Raw genomic sequence first — 21606 nt, 5'->3', positions numbered from 1 at the left:
TCGTCTTTATTTATGCAACTATATAATACTGGGTTAATGATTGTCACTCTTCTCTAGGACTAGCTCGAACTTTAGTTTAGCCCAATGTAGGTTTTTGACAAACAAAAAAGACATTTTAAGTTGAAACTTAGTCTATATTAATCTGTACCGACACAAATTCTAGTGAAATTAAACAATTCATGTGAACTAAACAAAGTCATTTATCTTGTGGGTAATTAAAGCTTTAGATATTCATATAATAATATATGCCACATAAATTCTTACTGATGTAATAGCATTCGAAAGAAAATGAGCAATATTGTATATAACTGGTGACGGAAACGAAAATACTGACAGAACCATGATTAGATGACTACTTCACCGACAAATTTATTTGTCTATGAGTCGATTTTCAAAAAGTGAATATTATGTACCAATTTCGTATTTTGACCATATGCTACATTAAGGATTCAAAAGGGATTTTAGTCAAAAAAAATATATATGTGAAATTTTTGTTGTAGATATTATCAATGTATGAGTTTATTTTCAAGTCATTTTTGTTATAGTACTTATTAAATTTTTTATGCAAATTTATTGGTAATTGTCAACTTTAATTAAATAAATACTAATTCTCTCGATAAATATTAAACCCATTTATATTTGGACCGAGACTATTAATTATAATATATTTTTAAAATATTTTCTTAGCTAATAGATATGTTAAGTTATTAATATGCTCCTATAAGTCCACCGGCCTTGATTATAAGTAGCAGTTGTATTATCTAAAAAAATAAGGTTAGATTTTTTAAAAAGCAAAATAATGATCAAGAATATTTATAATTTAAATGTAGAAAATAATAATGTATGCAGAAGATCAACAATGGAAACAGTGAGTATCTAATATAACTAGATAAAAGAATGAAGAAATGAAATTTTTAATTGCAATAGTGTCTATCTTTAGTCCATCAATCATGGTACAATGAATCCATCATAATTTATTACTTTCTCGACATTTGACACTAGCAATCATATGTCATTACTTACATACTCTATATTGCAGTTTTGCAGATAATAAACAAAAATATCCAACTTTTGGACTTAACAATTTCCAACAGTCTCGGCGACCTGTACTTTATTATCGAATATACAGTATATTTTTCTCTCGTACGGTGTATAGGATATTAGGATAGCCAATAATTAAATAATTAAAATTTTGGAGGTTGTGCAGTAAAATAACTCCACTTTTAAATCATTCTAAGTAGGTATGTCAATCGGGCTAACCCGTTCGGGTTCGGGCCAGCCCACTCGGGTCGCCGGGCTATTTGGGTGCGGGCCATTCGGGTTATGGATTTTTCGGGTCATAAATTTTCAACCCTCACCCTAACCCGTCGGGTTTCGTATCAAAATTTTGTTCTATAAAATGATTTTAAATTTTAGATACTTTTTCCTTTTTAGTTTAGAATCATATAAAATATTCAAATTTTCATAATTTTCTTCAGTAATACTTGAAAAGAAGCCTTTCATCTCAATCAACTACAATATAAATTAAAGCTTGTGTTCGTGTCATATCTTACATGAATCATTATTAAAATGATAAATATATTAAGATTTTGATAGGTTAGTTCTTAATTTTGTCTTGATTGGCTTTGGTGGTGGTAAGACACTAGTGGCAGATGATGGGACGGTGCAATGATGAGTTGAGATGGAACTTGAAAGCTGATATTGTGGGATCGAGTGGAAAAGTGCAGAATGAAGATTGAATAAGTCTAATGATTATGTATTAAAAAATATAAAAAACCCCTAAAACTTAATATTTTATAATTAAAACTCACAACCCATTGGGCCGACCCACAACCCGTTCGGGCCAACCCGTTTAACCCGCCAACCCATTCGGGACAATCCGTTTAGCCCGTTTTGTATTCGGGTCATAAAATTACAGCCCTAACCCGCTTATATTACCGAGTTGTTCGGGCCGGCCCACAGATTTCGGATTGAATTGATATCCCTAATTCCAAGCATTAGTACAGAAAATGAAAAGTTTTGGAAGAGGCTCCTATTATTCTATTTTTTGGACTATAAATATCCACTAACTTCTTTTTTTTCCATTATATTCTTCACTATCTTTTTCCATTACTCTCCAACAACATGGTTTAAATATGAAATCATTTTGCATGGTGTTTTCACCTTTTGTCTATTATTAAAGTTTGTTTTGCGTCCAAAATTCGCTCAGATCAGTTTATGCACTCCATTTTTTTCATGATTGTGTTAATATATTTGTTGTTGTTGAGGATTTTGATCTTACGTCTTTTGATATATATTTATTACATTAGTAAATGCCTCTTCTTTTTGGTTGTGAATCACTCATGATTACTAGTTTAAATGAAACATTTGATGGATGAAGAATGCAAAATTAGGGCTGGGGAATTATACCGAAATACCGAAATATCGGACTTATCGTACCGAAAAAAATACCGAAAATACCGTTTTTTCGGTATACCGTAGTTTTCGGTACGGTATGATACCTTACCGATAGAGATCGGTACGGTAACGGTATAAGATTTCCCATACCGCGGTATACCGAAGATTCGGTATGCCGGTATATACCGGTATACTGAAGATTCGGTATATACCGATGCTTCATATATACCGAAGATTCGGTATATATATTTATATATATATAATATAAATATATATTTATATATGTTATATTTAAACTAAATTTTAAAAATAAGAATTTTTATTATACAAAAAATAAAAGAATCAAAATTGGGAACCCTATTTTTTGAAGTAGTTGAAAACTAAATTTTTTAAAATATTTTGGATATAATAGATTTTTTCACGGTATAATGGTATAACGGTATGCCGTACCGCAAAACACGGTATAACGGTATATCGGAATACCATATCGCAGTTCGGTATACCGCAAAAGTACGATATACCGAAATGCGGTACGGTATTCCAATAACACGGTATGGTAACGGTATGGAAAACTGCCATACCGAATTTCCGGTATACCGAACTCCGGTATACCGAAACTTATGGTACGGTATCGGTATGATTTTTGTCATACCGTAACTTTCGGTACGGTATACGGTATGGCACTCCCGGTACGGTATACCATACCGAACCACCCCTATGCAAAATGAGCTAAGGTAAAGGCGACAGTATGTCAAATTATATGTTTGCTTACTTTTTTCCTATGTAAACTTTATACATCTATTTTCATTTTAGGTGAGAGAATGTAAGTCAGTTTTAATGAAGTTTTTTCATCATACGATACAAGATTGAAAGTGATCAAGAGATAACCTCCCCAACTCATCTCCTACAATTTCAAATGAGTATTTTAAAGATTTGGTGTCTTCTTGGAAAAGTGGTGGCAATCATTTCCATTTATTTTACGTTACAGAAAATATTTTACAAAATATTTTTTTTCATTCTTTTTATTTTAGGTGAGTGAATGTAGATCAATTTCAATAAAATATTTTTTTTTGTGCTTAGCATAATTCTGATTCTATAGTAATATTATCATTTATTTTGCACCACTTTATGCACTTTATGATAATCAATCATCACTTTTAAATGAGAGTGGCCCGTGTTTATAAAATTTATGAATGTATTTATTGTAACTTTTGTTTATAATGCATGATAATCGTAGTAATTACTGTTTTTAAGTTATTTTAATTGATTAAATTTGTACTTTTGTAGCATTTTATAGTTTTTCATTCTTTTTATGTATGGATTTTTATATTTTAATTTAAAATTTTATTTAGGATTAAATCAAATATAAAAAATTAAATGGTAGTAGTATTTAACATGAAATTTTATTTAATTTTTAATATTCATCTAAATTAAATTTTAGTAGTAATAATAATAATTTAATTTGTACTTTATAAATATTAAGTTTTATACAATTTTATTTGTGATTTATAAACTCTGTGTAGCTTAATATTTTACTATCATTTTATTTATTTAAATAAAATGCATTTTATAGAAACCCAAGCCCTATGGAGGATTTGAATAAATATAAATATTCTAGCAAATCTTACCATTATTTAAATTAGGATTTAAATTTATTTTCTTGTGGGATAATATATAAAATCGCCTACTTCCTATTTGATTGGGAGAAATTATTATTTTATTATGCTCCGTGATATTTTATTCTACTCCGTGAAATACCAAATTAAGTCATAGGCTAATTAAATAGGCTAGATTTCGAAATTTTTCCTTATTTCTCCCCAAAAATCACGCCAACTCTCTCTTCCATATCTTCTCAAATCTTTCATTTATTCTTCCATATCTTCTCAAATCTTTAATTTATTTAATTAAAAATATTATATATTGCACTCTATAAATGCACGAGAAACCCTAAACCTAAATTACAAATCACACGCCTCCCTCACTCTCTCAATTTTTCTTGAGAATTCAAGTTGAATCCCTTGAATTCCAATTTGATTACGTCTTGTGTTGCGCCCACTTGTGGAAGTCGAACATTCCAAAGTCATAGTCAAATTGGAATTCATGGGGTCCAATTTGAACATGCATCTGCTCCGAAAAAATGGCCATGCAGTCGGTGCAGCCTGACATTGACCGCAACCCTCACACTCTGAGATGATTCGGAGTTGTTCATCTTCAGTCAGAAGCTGCCTAGAGCGGAAGGGGCGTGTAGGGGGACTTCCATATCCAATTGGTTCTTCAGTCTACTAACATATTCCTTATAAACAGTTTCATATTAAGATAAGCTACACAAAAACACATACTGTAGTCATGCAAAACACATTCCAATCATATACCCTTTTATTTTTATTTACGCCAAATAAAAATACATGTACACACTCAACTTTGATGGCTGATGAAGGTATGGAAGATTGCTGAGCACTTAGCAACAAGGACGGAGACAGCCGGCGCCGGACCCATTTATGTTTACGAAAGATTTAATTTTTTATTTGTATTATGAGATTAGAGAAAGAAAGGAGGAAGAGGATGCGGCGCTCGTTTTTAGGTTTTGATCAATTGGGCCTTTTAAATGGGTTTTGAATTTTGATTAATTTAGTCAAATCACCCCAATATTAAATGATTTGAAAAGTTAATGAACCAAATTGGTTTTGAGATTAATTACTTTATTTTACTAAAATAATTAAATGGTTTTATTTAATTAATGTCTTATAATATTTAATTGGATTCACCTAAATTATACTAACATCAAAATTAAAACAATTATTCGAATAACTTACTATTTGAAATACATAACATCAAATTAAAAACCAAATAACAAAATTTCAACAAATAAATTAGTTTTTATGCTAATACCTCTTTTTATAAATGTATTTCTGTCTAATACCTCATTCAACTTAATTTTTGATTTCTCAACATTTATGGTTGCTTGTTTTCATATTTCAAACAAAATAGGGTATCATTTTCTTCTAAATTTGATTGCATATTATTTACAAATCTATCAGAATAATAAATCAAATTAATTATAATATATATAATACGAAGTATTAAATATTAATAATTATTTCAGCACCGGCTAATTTGTATTTCTGGTTCCGCCCCTGCTTAGCAATATGAATGGTTCCATGGTATCAACATTCTTTCTGTAGCAAGAAGCAAAAATGAATAACAAAGATAAATTAAAAGCTTCATCTGTCGAATGAGAGTACTATAACATTTAGATTAAGTGAAACTGACCTAGAGTGCAATCTTTGATCTTCTAATGTACAGTAAAACCTTCAGCTGTCAAATGAGAGGTGGAGTGTATAACTAAACATTTAAGATTAGGAGTGTGATATGTGATTTTCTGATGTGCAGCTTTCCTACTGATATAGATTTTATTAGTTTCCTCATTCTTTTACTTCCAACTCAATATCCACAATGAGTTTTATTGTGCATATTTAGTGTTTTTTATCAAAACAATAAATCTACGTGACTAAATTTTGTAAAACAAAAAATTAATTTATTTGAAAAAAATAGGCTTATTTATGGATTTAATTAAAGTATATGAATGCATATATAGTACATAGAAAGTGTATAATATTGTGGTCATATATTTATGATTTGTGTATAATTTTTTTTATTTTTTTGGAATCATAAATGTAATTAGTGCATATTTTTTTTCAAATTTTAAAAAAATAGGAAGGAAATTCAAATAAAAAAATAAAAAAATATGATTAAAGACTAATAAGTCTTTTTAACTTGTCCACTTACTATATTTATTATTTTAATATATAATTAATACATCAAATTTTTAATATAGCCTTATTTTAGTTGTACAAAATTTAATTGTTTATCATCACTCTTTTAAAAAAGTGGAACCACCTTATATATAAAATGAAAACCAAAATTCAGTTGACATTGACAGTTCACTACGAAAAAAATAAATATGTTTATTATACCGAAAACTAACATGTAAAAAGACAATTCAAGTATGCTTAGCGTATGTAATGACTAATGACAACACCAAAATAATAAATAAAACCGTGCCTTCTTAAAGAATATAGTGATTGTACAGTGGACTAAGTCACTGACCGTTTCTCCACAAATACATCCGTAAACATAAAATACATAAATACTGTATATTATTACTCTAGTATTTGAAATATGTGATCCACCGCGAAATCCATAAATGGCCACAATAGAAAACTAATTTCCCTGAAAAACAGTAGAAAACAAATACTACTACTCCAGTACTATTAAACAGAAAATAGTACCATGTCCTATTTTGGGTGAAAAGTAAAATAAAAAAAAGGATATGTATTTAAAATGCGGTAAAAGTACTAAATTTTTTGTAAAATTTAAGCTTCATAACACATTTTTGACTTTGTTTCTTTTCCCATTGCAGCCCAGTGCCCACGGTGTTTACAACTTTAGTTTTTGCTAAAGCACTTTTATTTCATCTTTAAAATATACTTTTATAAGCAAAGAAAAGGAAATCAGGGGTTATAAATACGGATATCGTTTTAATCATAAATTAGCACAATGATCTGAATATCATAAATTTCCACCTAAAATGAAACTCGATTAGTCTTTGGTTACGCAAAAGGATAGACTGTAATGCGATGCTCATTCTCACATAACAAAGACTTCCCATTCAACTGATTATATCCACTTTTTATAATTATATAGTGGTAGTACTTATATAGTTATGTTCTTCATTTTCTTTTAGGAAGTTTAATTCTGGTTACCATTAATATATGTCATCGTCAGCTCATGTGGCTTTAATCCACCATTTTCCCAGATCTAGATTGGGTTTGGTCATCTTGAAATTGGATAGCTTGTGTTTTGAGATGCTATTTTTTCTTACTTCGTCCCTTTGTTCCTCATTATGTGTCATGGCGTATTTTTTTAGAGATTGTCTCAGTTTATTTTTACTAATTTCACTCACACTTTATTAATACTCCATGAAAGTTCATATAAAAATGGAATTTATATTTTTATTATTTCACCACCTATTACAGTCTTTAAAAATTCACGTCGAATGAAATTATGAAATGATTAAGGAAATATACGTGAAAACGAAGCAATTTCAAGTTGAAAGTTGAAACAGTCAATGAAAACTTAAAGAGTAAACATGTGCCAGGTCAAATGAGACATATAATAAGACTATTGACATTTTTGAAAGAAATTAAATTCAATTTTTGTACTATTGATTTTACTTTTTAAGTGAATGGAGTATTATAGAATATAGAGGAATGATCTCATTTGCAATAATTTGGTGAGGAAATAGGGATTAAATTTTACTTACTGTAGTGTGTAGTTGTTGCAGGACTCAGCGGTCCATCTCCAATCCATCCACACCAATTAGTCATACAGTAAAAGACTGAGCCCTGGTCTCTGTTTGGCATCATCCTTTTTCCATTCGCTGTTTCGCGATTCTCCTGTCTTATTTGACGCTCTCTCCATACATGACGCTATTCCTCCTCTATATTAATCACTTCCCCTCTCAACCGTTCGCCAATCCTATCCCATTCCACTTCATATTTCCAAATCACTCTCTGCAACACGCATATTTTCTTCCTATTTCTCACTCTCAAACTCTCCAATTCCAATGGAAGCGCTAAATCTTCTCAAGTTCTGGACCCGAGCTGACGTCACAGACGGCGAGGACTCCCTATTCGACTTAGATTTCAAGTCGCCGGACGGCGGTTCAGATTCGAGGAAGGATATTCAGTTCATTGAATCTCCGACCGATGTTCATCTTCCGCAAAGCAAAAACAATCCTTTCTCTAAATCGAAGCCGTTGTCACCTGTGACTATCCTCCGATCAGCTCCTAAGTTTCAGGTCTTCATGTTAGGTTTCAGGAAATCGTCGAGAAGCGATACCAAGGCGAAATCGTCGAAGCTCGACCGGAGCAACAGTTTGAGAAGCAAAATGATGAGACAAAACTTCGATTACGAGGAGAAGTCCGTACCTAAGTATCTCAAGTTGATTAGGCCGTTCTACGTGAAGATCTCAAATAAGGTGAAATCGACCGATTCCGCAACTCCGTCGTCTTCTCCGGTTAACTTGATCGGAAGCTTTAAGATTGTGACGCGGAATTTAGGAAAGAGTCGATCGGCTTCGGTTGGAGTTGCGCCGCCGTCGATCCGCCGGAGAGACGATTCCTTGCTGGAACAGAACGACGGAATCCAAGGCGCCATTCTCCATTGCAAAAAATCCTTCAATTCTTCATCCCAAGGTACCTTCATTTTTCATTTCACTTCAATTTCCTCTTTTTCAAAAATAATCTGGTACGAATTCAAATTGCTAATCATTATTCGATTAATTTTATTTCAGATTATTCGCGATTATTTAGAGCTACGAGCGATCCATCACACGAGAAACTAAGAGCAGCGTCGAGAAATTCATTCGAGGAGCAAAAACGGTGCAGCATTTGAATCGCAGTACAGTAGCGGAAAACAGAAGCAGCGGGAAGATAGTTTTTGAAAAGTGAAAAAGTGAAAAAGAAAAAAAATTGAAATCGGGCAGTCCAATTAGTATACCAATGCATAGTTGTTGTTCTGTAACAACTAGTAGTAAAACTAAAAAGTAACTGATGGCCAAATATTAGAGATGCTTAGTGTGGCTAAACTTTTAAAAGAATTTTAAATGTCATGTCCTGCAATGTAATTTTATGGACTTTTCTACTTAGATCACGATCGCTTCATCGTTTGTGTTTTTGGTTTCACGTTACAAAATGTCACTTTATTTTAGCGCATAAACTTCAACTTTTGGCGCTAGTTTTAACTCCTTGTTTTGACGATGAATTCATAAAACGAAACCCATGGATTGAAAAACCGTTGTTAATCAAAAAGTAGAGGAGATTCATGGCTATCACTAGCAATGGACCGGGAATAAAGAACGAAAATAAATTCCAACCAAAGTTGGAGCAGAGTAGTCGCACAGTTTAGTTAGTCGGTCACACCTGCTAAGGGTCGAATTTAATGCAGTTTTACTTGCTCCAATTGACATTGGATTAGGTTAGTTGAGTTCTCAACGACATCCAAATCTATCTTCGTGATTTTAGAACATGTATGAGAATGTTAAAATTAAATTATTAGTGTAAACTGAAGTACAATTTTAATTTTAATGTTATGTGAATATTAAATATTGATAAAACAGGTGATGTTGGTTCATGGATCCCATAAGCAGTGTACAATTTTAATTTGTTGGTGCTCTATAGAATTCTAACAACGAGTCAACGACCCACATTAGTCCATTACTAAAAACAAGCAATTGATTTACAGTAATGTAGTAGCGTAGACTGAGGGTCGTTGAAAATGGGTTATGCTTAAAGTCAAACAAAATGTATTAAAGGTCATATTAAATTATCACGTTCCTCGATGACTCTTTGTAATACAATATTTTTTTATTCATTTATTCAAATTTATAATAGGAGTATCAGCTAGTACTATATTTCCCAACTAATCAGACCGTGTTAGTGGGCTTCTCAGATTGAAATTATTTGAGGGTTTCTTTTAGTTAATGAGGCCCAACAAACTATTTTGAACTATGTTACCACTTACCATCAATGTCTGTAATAACCAAATTGGTTAATCATCATCTCACCGAATTAGCGAAAGAATGAATATAAGAAAGCCTTCTCGACCCATGGCAATTAGCTCTGATGCATTGATGCTTAACTCGTAAAAAAACAAAGAAATCATGGGGACTTAATTTGGAGAGTACCCTAAAATAAAATTATTCATGGGGACTTAATTTGTATCCGAAATTAAATTTGTAGTGTGTTTGGTTCATGAGATTCAACCCCACAACTCAATCCTAGATGAATAATCATGTGATAATTAGTCATAACTACTCTTGTGACTAAAATGATATCACAACTCAATTTTAGATTGTATCTTAGTATTATTTTATCTTACAAACCGAATACCACCTAAGAATATAAAATTAAGAGCATAAAACAAGGTAAATGAAAAGTTAGTTAAAGAAAAGAATTAAACTGAAATGATGTCCAGTAACGGCCCAAAAACCATGCCATGCAACAGGCCCACTTGGGAGGGCCCACTACAGTCTGATAAGGCATGTGGTGGCCACCACTCACCTGCTTCCACGTCACGTCAAGAACTTTATGATTTGTAAGCACGTTCAGTTCAAAGTTTGAACTGCGACGTGACGCCGTATCATATCACTCACTCTCTCTCTCCTCCACCTCAAGATTCCTATATACTCACCGCCCATATCTTATTACACAATATTTTAATCACTAAATTGGATTTTTCAGCCTAAACAAATCTATAATTTGGGTTTTTTTCCAGTCAAAAGTCTATATAGATTTAATTTTGGGTGATTTGTAAAAAAAAAAAAAAATTATAAAATTTGGTCGAATTCTGATTAATTCTACTCTGCCGTTCATAAAAACAGATTCAATTGTGGAACATATTCTAATGAGAAATGATATGGTAAGAGAGAATGATAAAGAGAAAGTACTAAAACACAGGAGAGAGGAAAAAAAGTGGATAAAATATGAGAGATTTTTTTTTTTCATTTTTAGAAACGGGTCTCGTGAATATCTCAAATAGCAAAATGAGACTATTTTTCGTAGAGAGGGTGAGTATAATTTTAGAAAATTGTCGATTACTATATCATAACTTCAACATTTTTTCAATTATCACATAATCTCATATTTTAAAGAAAATATGAGATTATGACAAATACACCGTAAAAAATACTACGTGCACAAAACGTTGTAACTGCACGTCTTTATTTTTACACATATATATGTTACGTCAATAGGTTTAGACACATGTAATATGCCGAATTTTTTGTCATTAGACTATTAGAAATATGATAAATTTATAATATGGAGTAAAGATATTATTTTAAAGTTATCAAATCGATGAGAATTTGACTGAACGTGAGTAATTTTTTTTTTTTTTTACAATTTACTTTTTTTTTTCATATATAACATTTTGTAGAGTAATTTATCAATGCAATGTTTGTGTGTATAATAAATTAATAATGGTCTTGAAATGTACTCCATACGATTAAATTGTTTCAATATGATTAAATTAACGAGATTACTCGAGCAATCACATAACACAATCTTATATAATCCATCAAATCTTAAATTGTTTCAATATGATTAAATTAACGAGATTACTCGAGCAATCACATAACACAATCTTATATAATCCATCAAATCTTCTGTACATGTAAATATCTTGTCTATATTTTAAATGAGAGGAACGAAGTTTGTTCAAATATTCAATTCATGTCAATGTCAAATTAATGTATTTGCGGTTTGAATTTAACTAGAACTAGAATTCGCTACATTCTACGGATATACATGCCTTTTTCACTTTTCATTCTATTTAGTTGAAATTTCATTAATCTATTTTTACTTTAAAAAAAAAGGTAAATCGGTCGTGATCTACTATGAGGAAAAAACAATTGACTACAGGTGCATAAGAAAAAGAGGTTCGGAATGTAACGTCCGTTAAAGTCGTCGCAGATTTGGAATTTCTGTTCTCGATTTCCGTTACTCCGAAGCAAGCGGCTCGGATTAGCCTCAGCAATCCCAAATCCAATACCTTTCTTAAAACCCTTGCATTTCTCATTCTCCTTCTCTCTCACATTTGAAGTGAAAATAGTGGGAGCGCAGTGTATCTAGCGACTGAAGCCCTACTTTTCCGCGGCGGGGATTTGAGATCGAAGTTTGGAATCAATGGCCGATCACGACGCTGAGCACGAGAAGCACGTATCTGCTGCTGAATCACTGATCGACAAGATCACGGACAAATTTCACGGCAGCGGCTCGTCGTCATCTGACTCCGACGATGACGGTGACCTCAAATCCAAGGCATCTGCCATGAAGGCTAAGATCTACCGTTTGTTCGGCCGCGAGAAGCCAGTGCACAAGGTTTTGGGCGGCGGAAAGCGTATGTTGTTGCCTTTCCTTTTGTTATTTTTCATTGTCAAATGTTTCTATTGGTTGATGGATGCGCAATCTCGGTGTGTTCAGATTTGATGGCTCTGCTAATGTTGTTAAGTATGAGATTTGTGAATGTAATATATGTGCTTATATGAACCTGAAATTCAATTAGGGATGATGAAGATTTGCTTTGAACTTGTTATGAGTGGAATTTAGTTTATATTGATTTGTTAGATTGTGATCTCTTAGGTTATTTGATGATTTGGATTGTATTTTCGGTTAATCTGTTATATTGTGTTATGATCTTCAGAAAATGATCATGGATATCTGTCTGATCTGCTATAACATTTGTTTAAAAATTCAGGCGTTTGAGAATGTAGAAAATAAAGCATTGCTTGCATACTACAATTACTGATCTATTATTGATGCACCTATTTTTACTGGTGGCAGCTGCTGACATTTTCCTATGGAGGGACAAGAAAGTTACTGGTGGTGTGTTAGGTCTTGCTACTGCAATTTGGGTGCTTTTTGAATTGCTTGAGTATCACCTGCTCACGCTAGTTTGCCACATCCTGATTCTTGGTTTGGCAGTCGTTTTCTTGTGGTCAAATGCATCAACCTTCATCAACAAGTATGGTTATTTATGATCCCTGGTTAAAAGTTCTATTCATTTTAAGTGTTCTTATGTCTTACTTCCTATGTAACTTCTCAGGTCCCCGCCAAAGATCCCTGAAGTTGTTCTTCCTCAGGATGTTGTCCTCGGTGTAGCATCAGCCCTTAGGACAGAAATCAACTCACTTTTTGCCTTGCTTCGAGTTGTAGCATCTGGGAGAGATTTGAAGAAATTCCTTGCTGTATGTATCTGAACGCTCTTGCTATAGAGCATAAGTTTTCTGTTTTGGTTAATCACCTGTGTATTGGCCAGCTGTGACCAGAATATACCTCATGGCTTCTTAGTTTGTTATGATTGTGTTACTGGAGTAGTTTTTTAAGGCTAATTCTGTTTCTTTGTTTTGGTTTTCTTCTAAAGTTCACAATTTTTACCATCAATCTCTTGCTGATTAGTGTATTGCATTCTGTCATAATAGGTGATTGCTGGCCTTTGGACTGTGTCAATTCTTGGATCCTGCTTCAACTCCCTTACCCTGTTCTACATATGTAAGTACCTGGCTGTCGTTTATCTCAGTTACTGATACTTTCCAAGTATAGTGATCCAGCCAACATCTGCACTACCTCATTTTGTTTTCTTCTCATACAGGTTTCGTTTTGCTGCACACGGTTCCAGTTCTTTATGAAAAGTACGAAGATCAGGTTGATGCTTTTGCTGAGAAGGCTGAGGCCGAGTTCAAAAAACAATATGCTGTGTTTGATGCCAAGGTTTTGAGTAAAATTCCAAAAGGCCCTCTTAAAGATAAGAAGTTCGCTTAGAAGATTCCTTTGTGTGAGGTGGTGCTACTAGGTCTGTCTTGAAAGGCTTTGTATTTCCATTTCCTTTCTTGTTGTTGTGGCTAAGTTGTCTGATGCCTGATGGAACCCGTGTTTGGTCGTTTGCTTTTTTTTTTTTACATCCGGGTTCATAGTTTAAAATTTGATTTAGGCGGTTTTGAGCTTGTCTTGCTCCAGTGTTTGGAATTATATTACTTACAATTATGGATAGTCCAAATTTAATTGCCATGATGATTGATGAGTAGCAGAACTGTCTTTACTTAGAAAACCAAGAAATACTTTTACATCGCCTCTTTGCTAAATACAGTAGTACTACTATTTTGGTTACCAATATATAACTGTGTTGAATTCTCCAAGAAACTGAATTGGTTTTGTTCTAATATCATACTCGTGACTCGTGAGGAAAGGGCGTCGGTGTGCATTTTCCCCAAACACAAATTTCATATATATAATCAACAACATACGGAGCTTATGATAAAAGTATAAATGTATTCATTTAACAATGATAAATTAGTTTATTGAATTCGTCTGTGACTGTCAACTAACTACTTGTCTTCTACTATATTAACATAGCTGAGAGCTTAAGAGGAGACAATGGATGGCAGAAGCCTACTCTTTCACAACATAAAATCTCCTGTGATAAATTAACCCTTAACCCAGACAATGCGAAAAATACCATTGAATGAGATGCTGGCCTCTCCAAAAACCTAAAAACACAATTTACAACATTTCATAACATGGTGTTTATCAGCTAATATTGTCTAGGATAGGCCCATAGCCTCAAGGCAAACTCATCATCGGTATCACTGTCACTATCTGAGGAAGACTCAGATGACACAAAGCCATTTAAAATGAAGTCATCAATCTGAGATTCCCATAAAAACATTTAGTTAGATTTGGTTTTGTGACAAAAGTTGAAGTTAGAAGATGAAAGAGTGAAGCATGTGAAGAAACAAAATAGCTCAACTGAAGTTAGAATTTGGAATAGAGAGTGTTTTTGAAGTCACCTTTTCTATAGATATAGGCATGATTTGGTGCTCTACTTCATTTCTTCTACCGGTCTGATTGGAACATCTGTTGCGATTAAGCCACACGATTGAATGGCAACTTGAACAGTATCCTGTACAACATCCCAGTTTTTCATCTGAAATAAATAAAAAAAAAGTTCAGTATTAGAATGCGATATAAATGGATAAGACATCGTTACATTGAAATAGGACCACGAACAATCCATATAAACACACAGAGGCATGTGTGGGTTGGTGCACATACCAAAACAACAAGACTGAAATTCCCATGTAGGACAATTTCCACATGTACGAAAGGAAAAGAAAAACTTCTATTGATAGATACCGGTCATGTTCACGATTGAATCTCATGGAAATATATTCAATTCTTACAGTACTTGGAGTCGAATATTTAGTAGTAAAAGCATTTGAATTGGATCGACAATGTTCACGTTTTCTGTCTAATTCATTGTTTTTTGTTAGATTAATCTTCTCAAGGACCTCTGGATATTTTTAAAATCTTCATCTAATCGGATACTTTTATCAGTAGAGTCAGTCACTATCGTTGGTTGCCACCCTTTGTAATTAATATTATGAACTTGCTTCCCATGCAACTATTGTCAAAAGGACCAAAACAGACCAAGGAATCACATACCTTTATAGGCCGCTTCAAATGCAAATCTATAGTTAACACCAAATGATGTAATGCTTTCAATCTGACGCATCTCATTTTTACTCGTTCCAACTGTTTCAAGTCCCTTGTTCTTCACAATATTCTCACAATTGCTAAAGTAAGTGTCATACAACAATTTCCATAGACAGTTGTCACCAGCAGCACCATTCCATGACCTGTAAATTGACCCTCATATGAGAAGCCACTTCCAACATGCATGACCATCGTGATGAGGGTAAAAGACGAACATAAAAAACACCTTGAGTGATGAGTAAAGGAAGTACCGGCAGACTGCAGAAGCAGAAAGTAGAGATTTCACATCTAAGAAGCCAAATATGTGTACAAGAACATCCTGAGGAAGCTGATCTATAACTGGAACACAAGGAGACAACTCAAATACAATCTGGAAAACGGAAAACCATACAAACAAAGGACTGATAGTTGATGCCCATTATACCGTAACGCTACAATCAAGAATGTTGCACAGTAGCTACATTAAAGGTTAACTCTTCTCTTGGCCCAATACGTGAAACAAATCACAGGTTAATATTTTACGAGAAGGCCAAAACTAAGCTAGTGCATCAAGTGAGGAGGCCTTAGGATCAAATAAATGAATTTATGCCTTTCGACTCGAAGTGCACACGATTACTGCATTCTAATGCCTAGAGAGGGATCAATGGATCAAACTCAACAGTGTATCTACACATACATCGATCAGTTCAACCTAAAGATTGAAGTAATTAATTCACAACCCTAGATCATTCTTTTAAAATCATTAACCAAAAAGGAATTAATTTCCACACCAAAAACAAGATCACAATTTACAATACAGTGCAAACAGCAACAAAGCATTTATCCCAAATAAGTCGAAGTAAAGTGAAAAAGCACCTTCTTCTTTATTTGTCTTGGATTTTCTCTTACTTGCAACAACTGCATGCTTGTGTTCCGTGACAGCCAATGCTCTCTTTTGCCTCGGCAAAGCAAATTCCGCACTTTGCAGAAGAGAATTAGCAGCTGAAATTGCTGACTGCGTCTGCATCCTGGATTTTCAATCAATAAATAATCCAAATAAAACAAAAAAATGCACAATTCATAAACCTAAATATCACAAAATCTATTCCCCCCATATTTAGGCTTACTCGGGGAGAAGGCGGAAAGCGAAAATTGTATCCTGAAAAATGAGCGATTGAAGATTTTTGGGGAACTTAGAGTAGGCATTTTTAAGAAGGAAGCTCAATTGTTTAGATGCGAAGAAATATTGGGAGGGTTTGGAGAGGCATTCTTTGATTGATAAAGATTGGTATCGATCAATTGGGTTGTTGAATCTCCCAGCTGCACAAGCATTGATTTTTCGATTCCGGATAACCATCTCAAAACTGCAGATCTCCAGATTGGGAGAAATTGACAAAAACAAATAATTCACAGCCGTTTACTGAGGAATGGACGATTTAAATGGGCTTAATTTAGAAGATATATTATTTCTTCTTCATTTTCTCATACTCTGCTATTCATGGAAAATAAACCGATTTTTGAGTTTTTTTTTTCATTTTTTAAAATATTGTTTCAAAATTTCTGCTATTTATGGAAAATAAACCGATTTTTGAATTTTGCTTGGACTTGAACACATAATATCAACTCCTTTTCCACTTCACTCCGTATTATTATTTTAAAATATTGTGAGCATTAATTATTATTATATATTAAATCAATTTTTTTCCACCAAACTAATAATTCATTTTAATTCTATATTTCTTATATTTTAATTATACTTTTACAATCACTTTACAATATAGGAGTTTATAATTATACAGAGTTTAATAGTTTTTAATATTGACTCTGTATAACTAATCATTTATAAATTTAATTTTATTTATCTAACCAATTTTATTATTTATGAAATTCTAATATTTTTACTTACAACTAATTATATATAAGGTTAACGTTTTTTAATATACAATTAGTCATATGTAAATTTAATATATTTTATATTTAAAATAGTATAACAGTTCGACCAGTGATTAAACCGGTTGGACTGATTGAACCGTGAACAAGTAGCTTCTCCGCTTCGTTCACCAATCCGATTTGTAAAACATTGGTTGGAAGTATTAATAATGTCTACTATTAATATTTTTTATGTATGCTACAAATCTGTACTTGAAAGTTGAAACTAATACAGAGATGACATTTACTATGCAACTTTTCCTTAAAAGGAAAATATACAATTCTTCTAAAATTTCTCCATGACTCGAACTTTGATGCGAAAAAATGTTGTATGATCTAAGTTATGCTTCATCGGTAGAAGAAACATCTTATTAATTAAATTATACTTAATTGGTTAAAATAGTGTAATTTTTGTTTGGTAATAAACATCACCAAAATGGATTATTCACGTTTTTAAATTTGAAAATAGTGATTATTCACATTGCTAAATAGCAGAAAATATTATTCACATTCACATTGCTAAATAGCAGATAATATCATTCACATTCACGTTCACATCTGATGTTAATTCGGGTTCTGTATTCAAAATCTATATATATAAATGTGATCTTGGCGGTTGCTGGTTGGTGCTAAGTGTTGAGCCAGAGTTTTGGGGCTGACTCGAAGCAGAGAGAAGTCGCATGAGCCTGACTACGTTTTATAGCTGAAGTGTAAGGATTAGTTGTCACCGTTAGATCCTTTAAGTAAGATGGATTAGATCTCGGCCGTTCATTGTTTTTCCCTTTCTCGCTAAGCTGATCTTTAGAACAAGGGTTTTCATTCCCAATTTTTGATTGTCTCTGTATCTCTCAATAAAACAAGATTCCTCTTCCTTCCATTTTAGATTTTGTTCTTGATTTCACTTGTTGCTCAATCGATTCCAAACGTTCTCGCCAACAATAAATGTACTACTCCAAATTATTTAAGGAAGAAAGGGCTGAAAGATTTGGTAAGTACATGTTGTAAGCTACGCATGGAAGAAAGGGCTGAAAGATGGAATTGCATGGCTTTGGATTTACACGTGCTTTACTAGGTGTATGTGAATTAGCCCTTTTACTAAGCAGGGCTACACCTTGTCTTATGATTTTCACACTAATAGTATTTTTTTTGTGTGTGTTGCAGAAAAATGATTTTGGTGACTAATAACGTAGCTTCAGTAGATTACTCTGTTTCACTCCAATTAGTAGTAGCACTCATACTTCATCTCATTAATTCCATGTGGCTATTAAAGACAATAAGAAAAGAAAAAAACTAAACACAACATTAATAAAAATAACTCTATTAAAAGTTAACAATTTTGATACAACAAATAAAAACAACTTAAATCAAAGAGTAAAATCAACGTAAATCAACAAAAGTAATGAAACCCTATACAATAATACATCTCAACGCGAATTCAAATTTATCAAAGGCGACCCAAGAATCTCTTAAATTTCTCAAACCAAGGCAAGAACTGTGGTTGCTCTAGTCCCGAAGTTGGAATGCGAAGAAGAGACATTGCACAATTATGCAAATTAATCAAGAATAGGACACTAAATAATTATGGAAATAAAAAATCCTAAACAATTTTGCGAAACTCTGGATCAGGAATACTTCCTCCGTCCGCGAATAGGAGTCCCGTTTTTTCATTTTGGTCCATCCGCGAATAAGAGTCTCGGTTCATAATTACCATAAATGGTAAAGAGACCTACATTCCACCAACTCATTCTACTCACATATCATTTAAAACTAATATAAATAAGTGAGATCCATATTCCACTAACTTTTTTCCACCCACTTTTTTCAACATTTATTAAAACCCGTCCCGGTTCCATAAATGGTAAAACGAATGGGACTGCTATTCGCGGACGGAGGGAGTAACACGCTAATCCATTTTGGGCTTTTAGTATGTTGGGCTTCGAATGTAATAAAAATAGTAACATATAATTTGGGCTTTATTATGTGCAGTATATTTTATTACCTTATCACACTCATACACATAATAATGTTTTTTTTAGTTAAAACATATGAAGGCCTGCTTTATTTTTATTATTTTTTTACATAATAGATAGTATATTTAATTGTCAAAATGAAATTTAGGCAAATTTTGGAATTGTATATATTGCGTAAAAAAATCTATGGAAATATACAAGAGTAGTATAAAATGCTGATGTGTTTTTATTGCATCAAATGTGGAGTATCATTTTCAAAATAATAATTAGGAATAAATAATACTATAAATAATGCAATTAGGGTGTTTCCTTTTTTAGACAACGTTTAATTCAGGAGTGCTTTTGTAAATATCCCATAAAGATATGCACTTTCTAATTTTAGAAAGTATATAAAAGATGAGAATCATTCTCCACTAATAATATTTTAATTACTTTTTCTCTCTATCTCTCTTTTACTTTATCAATTTTGCATTAAAATCCGTGTCAAATCCAAAGTGCATATTTTTTGGGGACGGAAGGAGTATTACACAAATTGTTTGGATTGGATATAAACAAGCAATCAATTAACATAAGTATGTGTTTGAATTGAAGTTTACCTTTCATTTAGATAAGAACACAATCATTATGTAGAAATGCTTTTCTTATTTTTTGATTTCTACTTGTGGCGTTTGAATTAATGGTATGTTATATACGGTCCTTAATATCATATGTTTAGTTTGTTATTTAAAGTCACACTATAATAGAAAATTCCAAAACTATTCTCTGACTTTTCTATATTTCTAAGACTGAAGGCTGTATTAGTAAATTTCACATAAATTTAAGATTGATATAGTGTTGCTCATATTATTATCACTCAATTTTTCATGATAATAAAACACCCTTTTTCAGCGGAAGGGATTACCTCATACTTTGTATGCTACATTTCTTAATACACTACTAATAATTTGACAAATGGATCTTATTTTATAGAAAGAAAAATGATTTCCAATACAACACACATATTTCCTTCACGGTTCTCCATCTCTATCTCTCTTCTATATTTAATTGAAATAATTGTCTTAACATTTGTTAACAAAAAAATATAAATTGAAATAATTATCTTTAACGTTTGTTAATAAAAAATGTAGTAATAGGTTAAATTTTACTTATTTCAAAAGATTATATAAAAGAGTTAAATTCTTTCAATATTTTTTTACTTTATTAAAATAACTTAGGAAAAATTAATATTTAAAAATAGACTAATCTTTATGATATAACTCTCTATTATCTTTCTCCTCTACTTTCTCTGATATTTTAAATCTAACTACTTATATTATCTTTTCTCAATAAAATAAAAATATAATAGAGTCAACTAATTATTTCAATTTTTTAACTAATTAAAGTTTTACAATACTTTTATGGAAATTTTATAAATATTTATAGTACTGTTTATTGAGATAATAGTTATTTAAATCTAAGAAGTTTTGTCAAATTCTAATTAATTGCAATCAAAGTTTTTTTAGTGATATTACAAACCAAATTATTTCAATAAAATAAAAAAAGAAAAAAGAAAAAATCATCTTTTTATAACTTTTTGAAATACGTAAAGATTTGACTCTTTTTATAATTTTTTTGAAATAAGTAAAATTTGACTATTTATATTTTTTGTTTACAAGAGTTAACATAATTAAATATAGTAGGGAGATAGTGCAGGAAATAAATTCTGAAAATAATTTTTCTTTCTATAAAATAAGATTCATTTGTCAAGTTATTAGCAGTGTATTAAGAAATGTAGCATACAAAGTATGAGGTGATCCCTTCCGCTTTTTCAGCCTTAGTTCAACGGACCCTTGCCCATTGAGCGGGTCTCACAGAAAATTTAACCAACATATCAAACACTAGATTGGACCATTATATGCACCTTAAATGTACCTCAATATGATTTATTGATTTATGTTTGGAGTTAAATTCTTTGAAAAATAATACTCTTTCCGTCCCACAATAATTGTCACTTTTATTGTGGGCACGAGTTTTAAGAAATGTATAAAAAAGTTGGTTGGAAAAGTTAGTGGAAGTGAGACCTCTTTTTTATATATTTTTTTAATAAAATGTGAGTGGAGTGAGTTAGTGGAATGTGGGACCTACTTACTATTTATAGTAAAAATGAAGTGTGACAATTATTGTGAGATAGACCGAAATAGAAAAGAGTGACAATTATTGTGGGAAGAAGAAAATAATAA

The 21606-nt window shown here is 32.0% G+C and overlaps 3 protein-coding genes across 4 annotated transcripts; 2 read left to right on the top strand and 1 right to left on the bottom strand.

Moving 5' to 3' along the window:
- Positions 1 to 7947: 7947 nt before the first annotated feature.
- On the top strand, positions 7948 to 9086 carry MAKR5 (membrane-associated kinase regulator). The gene is made up of 2 exons (XM_048117165.2): positions 7948 to 8654; positions 8753 to 9086. Exons 1-2 carry the CDS (start codon positions 8024 to 8026, stop codon positions 8851 to 8853), a joined length of 732 nt encoding a protein of 243 aa, XP_047973122.2. The 5' UTR covers positions 7948 to 8023; the 3' UTR covers positions 8854 to 9086.
- A 2901-nt stretch (positions 9087 to 11987) lies between these two features.
- Positions 11988 to 14040, top strand: LOC125199330 (reticulon-like protein B1). Its single transcript, XM_048097384.2, has 5 exons — positions 11988 to 12357; positions 12801 to 12981; positions 13063 to 13204; positions 13439 to 13508; positions 13609 to 14040. The coding sequence occupies exons 1-5, from the start codon at positions 12144 to 12146 to the stop codon at positions 13776 to 13778; spliced, it is 777 nt and encodes a 258-aa protein (XP_047953341.2). The 5' UTR covers positions 11988 to 12143; the 3' UTR covers positions 13779 to 14040.
- Positions 14041 to 14265: 225 nt separating this feature from the next.
- On the bottom strand, positions 14266 to 16982 carry LOC125214056 (F-box family protein). Of its 2 annotated transcripts, none has more exons than XM_048114920.2 (6): positions 16616 to 16982; positions 16365 to 16516; positions 15761 to 15842; positions 15459 to 15652; positions 14804 to 14940; positions 14266 to 14661 (listed from the first exon to the last, which is right to left on the bottom strand). In XM_048114920.2, exons 1-6 carry the CDS (start codon positions 16843 to 16845, stop codon positions 14548 to 14550), a joined length of 909 nt encoding a protein of 302 aa, XP_047970877.1. In that variant the 5' UTR covers positions 16846 to 16982; the 3' UTR covers positions 14266 to 14547. The 2 variants fall into 2 exon arrangements, with proteins under 2 accessions (XP_047970877.1, XP_047970876.1); XM_048114919.2 differs by having other exon boundaries at positions 15761 to 15848; positions 16616 to 16981.
- Between the last annotated feature and the right edge of the window lie 4624 nt (positions 16983 to 21606).

This window comes from Salvia hispanica, chromosome 3 (assembly GCF_029641045.1).
Source record: "Salvia hispanica isolate PSC_SH4W2 chromosome 3, Shi_PSC_v1, whole genome shotgun sequence".
NCBI classification, from domain to species: Eukaryota; Viridiplantae; Streptophyta; class Magnoliopsida; order Lamiales; family Lamiaceae; genus Salvia; species Salvia hispanica.
This window is presented reverse-complemented; position numbering and strand designations above follow the sequence as displayed.